Source organism: Taurulus bubalis, assembly GCF_910589615.1.
Source record: "Taurulus bubalis genome assembly, chromosome: 14".
Lineage (NCBI taxonomy): Eukaryota > Metazoa > Chordata > Actinopteri > Perciformes > Cottidae > Taurulus > Taurulus bubalis.
The window spans coordinates 8,170,690-8,177,392 of NC_136602.1; the positions used below are offsets into that span (position 1 = coordinate 8,170,690).

General features: G+C 40.0%; 1 protein-coding gene across 1 annotated transcript; it reads left to right on the forward strand.

Annotated features, from left to right (window-relative positions):
* Window positions 1-351: 351 nt before the first annotated feature.
* On the forward strand, window positions 352-2,982 carry il22ra2 (interleukin 22 receptor, alpha 2; the record flags this gene model as incomplete). The annotated part of the gene is made up of 6 exons (XM_079230201.1): window positions 352-415; window positions 1,279-1,399; window positions 1,551-1,732; window positions 1,902-2,044; window positions 2,316-2,473; window positions 2,963-2,982. The coding sequence occupies 5 exons, from the start codon at window positions 352-354 to the stop codon at window positions 2,463-2,465; spliced, it is 660 nt and encodes a 219-aa protein (XP_079086327.1). The 3' UTR covers window positions 2,466-2,473; window positions 2,963-2,982.
* Between the last annotated feature and the right edge of the window lie 3,721 nt (window positions 2,983-6,703).

Below are 6,703 nucleotides of genomic sequence, written 5' to 3' on the forward strand. Positions count from 1 at the left end.
GAAGACCTCTAAAGAGAGCGATTCCAGGAAAACCTTTTATTGTTACTCTACAGCCAGTGAACATAAACCCCTCCACGTAATGATGCATTCACTCCGCTGTACAGACAAACCAAATGCCAGCACTGATTGAAAGTGAGCCGTCACTGTTTTGTAAGGAAACCTGTCGCGTGTATTGCACAAAAGTGTACTTCTGTGTACCAAACATGTAACGTTGTCGTTGTGTCAGAAATGCCATAAATGGTCCACGCATGATGGCATTTAAAAACAGGAAGTCGGTGGCATGTTAAAGGCGGCCGTGTTGTCCGCAGCATCAGTCCAGTGTGTCCGTCGGTCTCAAACTGCCTCAGCGCCATGACTGATCTGCTGCTCGGAGCCGTGCTGTTGGGGAACCTGGGAGTCTGTGTCACCGCTCAAGGTAGATTGACTTGTTCTATGACATATGGATTGTTCTTGTCTGACTGATTTGATTTCAACGTCACGCAGATTTCTTTCTCAGAAGCAGTTCGCTGAGAGGAACTGAACAGATGTAAAGGTCACAAGATCAAGGAGTGTACCTTTAAATGTATCGGCCTCTAATACGACAAACCAACTTTCAACAGAGGTCACTAATACGACACACTCTTATAAAATAAAGCAAGGCAGCAGAACAATGTGAGAAGCAACAGAATTGGAATTGATAAACACTGAATTAAGTGAATCACAAATTGTGTTAGATATTAAGAGGGTTTAGTACAACAAACAGTACGTTCTCTAACTAACGAAATGGAAACTTGAAATATGACTTCCATTTCGGCTGCTTCTGAGATTTCATGGAACAACATGACATGACGGGTTTGAAAAACACGCTGCTGAGTTTTCAGGAACAACGGCACACATTGATGAGGTGAAAGTCTTTCTAGGGAGAACCGGTCAGAACTAAACAAATGACTGAATTCTTGAAAAACATTTGCATTATTTTAATGTAAACACAATACTTGTTTTTTTTTCTCCATAATATAAGACAAATGACCAAGACTGCAGTTTTTGACGGTTTTAATTTGAATGTACTTCTATACTACTACTACTACTACTACTACTACTACTACTACTGATGGTAATACCATACTACTGTGTTGTATCGTCCTGTTTGTGAATCAGTTTGTTTTCTCTACTGCTGTCTAATAACCACCATTATTGTTTTACTATGCACCAATCAATCAATATTTGAAAAAAAAAATCTTCATAATTCTTCATTATGAAATTCTTCATAAACCATCATGTAATCAATAACTTCTTCAGTTCTAGCGATGCTCGCTCCACCCACTCAGGTGAGGTTCGACTCTGTGGACTATAAAAACATTGTGCACTGGACTCCACCAAGCAACATAAGCTCTCTGCAGTTCTACGTCCAGTGGAAGATGTGAGCCATCACACACACACACACACACACACACACACACACACACACACACACACACACACACACACACACACACACACACACCAATGCCTGTAAGATATGTTACTATGATTCATGTTGCACAGAGTGAAGTAAAGTCTCTTTTCCTCAGTTATGGCGAGCCTGAGTGGTTGGACGTGGACGGCTGTCAGGGGATCCAGAAGCCTCAGTGTGACCTCAGCGTCGTGACCGCTGACCCCAGAGAGTGGTATTACGCCAGAGTGCACGCTTCCTCCCTGCCCTCCAGCAAATCAGCCTGGGCCCTCTCCCCGAGGTTCAGCCCGCGCTGGGACAGTGAGTTACCCTCCTCTTCCTCGTCTGCTTCTTCTTTCAAGTCAAAACACACACACACAAAACAAAATAAATAAATCATCTCCTTCTTTTTTGTTGTACTCTTTGATTTGTTGTGTCATCATCATTGGAAAAACATGACCTAAATACAATTCTTATGTTGCATCTGCAGCCAAAATCAGCTCTCCTGTCTTGAGGCTGAACTTGACCGAGCAAGGGATTGTGGTCCGTGTGAAGCAACCCAGGCAGCTGGTCCGTAAGATGCACAGCAGTCTGCACTACGAGATCTACCTCCTACACACCAGTGGACAGGAGGTAAAGAATCACTTTTTAATTATAATGTATGAATATCTAATACGGTTTAAATTGAGCTTTTTGATCGTATTGTTTGTTACAAGTGTGTAATCTGTAATGTAATGCTACACATGAGCATTTAAAATCTATATGTTTAAGGCTGCAACTTACAATTACTTTCATTATCAATGAATCTGTAAATGTTTGTTTTTTGAGTTGAGTCGCTCAGCTAATCGATTACTTAAGATACCCTGTAGTCTCACACCCTCCTGTCTTATTCTCTGCTCTTCAGGAGGTGTTTACGCTCAACTGCTGCTCTCACAAGCTGACTCTGAAAAAGCTGACGCACAAGGGGAAGCACTGCCTGCAGGCCCGGACCATGATGCCCCTGCAGGCCAAGAGCAGCGCCCGAAGTTCTGTGAAATGTGTCACTACGCTCTGATCCCACAGGTATACACACACACACACACACACACACACACACACACACACACACACACACACACACACACACACACACACACACACACAGCATTGTTTGAGAGTGAAAGGAAACCTCTCCGCTGTAACAGAAGATTTATCAAATGAGAAGTCAAGTATCAGCTGTCGCACAACATTGGCCCGAGGCATGTGGGACAGAAAGAGGGCGGGGCCATACATAAAGGGGGAGGGGTAATACAGAAAGAGGGAGGGGCAATACAGAAAGAGGGAGGGGTAATAAAGAAAGAGGGCGGGGCAATGTAGAAAGAGGGAAGGACAATGAAACTCCTGGAGGTGAACTCTTAGGAGCAGAGTTTCTCCACAATGACTATAATTACCTCTGCTCGCCCCACCCTTTGCACTATTTTTAGATCTGCATAGGATGTGTGCTGGTGGTGTGATTCTGGATAGTTGTTCCTTTGTGCCATTCATTCATCTTTTTCCTTCTCTCTGCTGCAGACAAAGCAAAGCTGGACTTTTCATCCCTGAGTTCAGCTTTAATTCTCCTTCCCTACCTCGACGTCAGCAGCAGCCATAAATAACCGTGCCAGTAAAAAGTGCTGCACTTTATTCTCAGGAGCATTAAAGGATCTGACATATTGAATTGTGGAGTTCACTTTTGATTTCAGCCTACAGGACACTGCAACTGCTTTGTTGCCATCAAGAAGATTGTTTTTTTTTAAATCCACTTTTTTTGAAATAGTTACAAGATAATCTTAACTCAAGGTCCACTTTTCATCTTTTTTCCCCTCAGTGAATCACTGAGTTACTGTCACTCCATTCACTGATGATGATGATATGAAATGAAATGTGGTTCATAGACCTCCAGTAAAGATTATTTTGTTCATTATTTTTTTCTTCTTCTATAGACACACTACAAGCACAATGAAGTAGAGCAGTTTATGTTAACGTATTCTTTCAACTACAGTAACCACAAATCATATGGCATAACTTTTTTGTTGTTGAAATTCTACATTTGTTCTTTTTGTCTTAACATTTATTTATGTTTGGTCATGTCATAAATGTCAAACCTGTGCCAAAATTTCACGAGAGCTTCACTGTGTCGCAATGAGTTTACACCTCTCTATTAAACGCTTTAAATGCAAAACTCTGAGATGTAATGTGTATTTGTTGTACGTGTCATGTTACAAATAAAAGCCACACTTTGACTACACTGGTATATTCTGTCCCATCTGTCCCAACTATACAATTATTTTTTGACCTTTTTCAACAAAATATATCATAACTTTTCTTTTGAAATACTTAAGACTTGTGATTTTTTTGACATACTTTATTTAAATGTTTATGCCTTTTTTCTACATACTGTACCCTGACTTTTTACAACATAATATACCAGGACTTTTTGGACATACATGATTTTAGGTTTGTCTTTTTTTCAACATGCTTTTATATGAATATTTATGACTTTCCACATAATATACAATGACTTTGAGTTACTTTTTTTCCACATACTATACTTGACTGTATGTACTATACTGACTTCCTTCGACATACGGTTATCAATTTTTTTCAATGTACGATACAAGTATTTAATAACTTTTTCAAATTCTGTTCTTATTTAGTTTAAGTAGTAAGTAGTTTACATACTATAATATGAATTTTGTATGACTTTTTAATATCTTATAGTATGACCTTTTATGACATGATATGCTATAACATTTTCATGATTATTTCCGACATGAATTGTACACCATATTCTAAAAAAATGGGGAAAAAAAGACTTTTACAACGACTTTTTTCCCCAAATACAATACTATGATTTGTGGACTATTTTTTAGCAGTGGATTAATACACATCTGGTGTGCTGGCTGGAAATGTAAGAAAACAGCATCAAATAATTGTAACTCCACAAAAGAAAAACCAGAACATCAACATAAGTCTTGATTTAGACTTTATTCAAAATGTTGATAAACTTGATACTCTTGATCAATTAGGCGTGAAACAACCAATACTGTAATGATAACAAAAAACGTCCACTGAACTCAAATCTATATCCGACACCTTCAGTGTGACAGAGACGTCCCGGGTTAGAAGGGAGGGTTGCATGAGCAGAAGGCCACAGCGCTGCCTCCGAGGTCGTTGTGAAGGTTTCGTACGGAGCAGCTTTCTTTGTAGGAGCTCTTCACTAGCAGCTCGTTCATTTAGTGGTTTTGGTCCTGAGGACATGGAGGCCTTAGTGCTGGTCGAGTTGAATTTGGTCCGAAGCCTGAATGCACCTGGTTGATAACCGGTATCACCAATATTCCTGCTGCAGTTCCTCAAACGTAGTGGAATGTTTTTGGGTGTGTCGCGTCATTGTTTACCTTCATAGACAAAACCTCTTCGTCAGCTGCTAGCCAACGACGTTCTGTTTACCGTCGACTTCAGCTTCAAACAGAAATATAATATTTTGAGGGGAATATACAGCACCAGTGCATTATGGTATTTACAGATAGCCTTAATTCATAAAAAAGAAAAGAATAAATCCAGTGATATCTTGGCTTGTAAACTGCCCCTTTAACAGCTTGATTATTAGTAAGGCTTTTACAGTGTTGTTTGACAGTCAGTGGTCATAAAATACAGAACGTGGGATACTTCCCCTTCTAAATCGTCACAAGATGCCACAGTGATACACACGCATCCAGAATTACACTTATATTTACACCATTTGAGAATTCATATCTCACTGTAAATGAGCTTTGTTTCGTCCTTCAAAAGATAAAGAGTTGGGAGGGAGGGTATAATCATCAGTCAAAAGTAACAGAATTAAGTCAATTTGTTCAACTTTCCGAGAGGGCCCGGGAGTGACCATGGCAAGATGTGCAGCATTATCCTACAGACATCCATACTGTCAAGTTCAGAGATCCAGGGGAAACACTCCTTTTCATTCAATCCAAGTTTACATTATGATAATGAAACTGTGTCTTCACTCCGTCCTCTAACGTCTCCAGACCTTCCTGAGCTTGACGTGATGGACATCGGCTCCACGGGGAAACATTTTGCTTAATGCTGCATGAAACGTGTAGCTTAGAAATAAACCAAAGCCGAAAACCTGACTCAACAAAACCGATTAAACATAAGAGTGCAATTTGTTATATAAAACAAATAATGGCAACTGGGGGTGAAATCTGAGATGCAGATTACTTCTGTCAACGTTGGGCTTTACACACACAAAAAAGGGAGAAAAAAACCCTCATTTGTACAGAACTTTGTGGACATGATAAAGATGAGAATATGAATTAAACAAAGTGAGAAACTTCAGTATTGAAGGCACAGAGTCTGTTTCAGAGTACAAGTTATTGCTGTTTTGTGCATTCAATGTTCTAAACAAGGTTCTCCCACGTGGCCACTCCCGGCTGAGTATTCATCTTTCCACAACTTAAATCTGAGATTGTGCTGCGTCAGTGCAGCCAATCAGCTGTCATCAGTTATTAGATTATAAATTCATTCATTCATTCATTCATTTGGAGCAGGTTTTCCTGACTGAAGTGTTCCCCCATTCTGCTGCAAGACTGGAAATAATAACCCCCCAAAATGATGTTCTATAAATACTCTCAATACATGAATACAATAGTCATTTCAGATTTAAGTGATGTGAAACGACCCAATGTTTGCTTTGTGGGTCTGTTTCTACCTGCTTCTCTAAAATCTTTAGGACATTCTGGGAGGAAACGTACTTGCCTCCCTGCTACGATCCAGGATGTAACCTGTCCCTGGAACACACACGGTACTACAGCATGGCCGACTTTTAAAAAACACAAAACAGCATATATGCAATACAAAACTGCTGTCAGCATTAGGCTGATATTGGGATAAAAAGAAATATTTACAAAAAAAAAAAGAGTGGGATGTTTTGTTTTTGTTCAACATTTTAAGGGCACATGCATGCATGATTCTCAAGTCAAAAAAAGAAGAAGATCTAAAAGCGTGATCGCACAACTTTGAAACTGACATGGAATGTATGTCCTGCTGGTTGCTAAAGGTCAGGTCAAGTCTCTTCATATTAAATTACCTATAAAAATATATATATAAATAAAAAGGTGAGGGTATTGTGTTGCGAAAGCTGCAGCGGCGGTCAACGTTTAGCTGCACCGACAGAACGAGAAAGGAAGAAGGTAACAAAAGGGAGGGCGAGACGAGCGTCGAGTGACCGCAGGAGGATTTGCTGATTCGGTGTCCCGCTCGGGTTTCAGAACTATA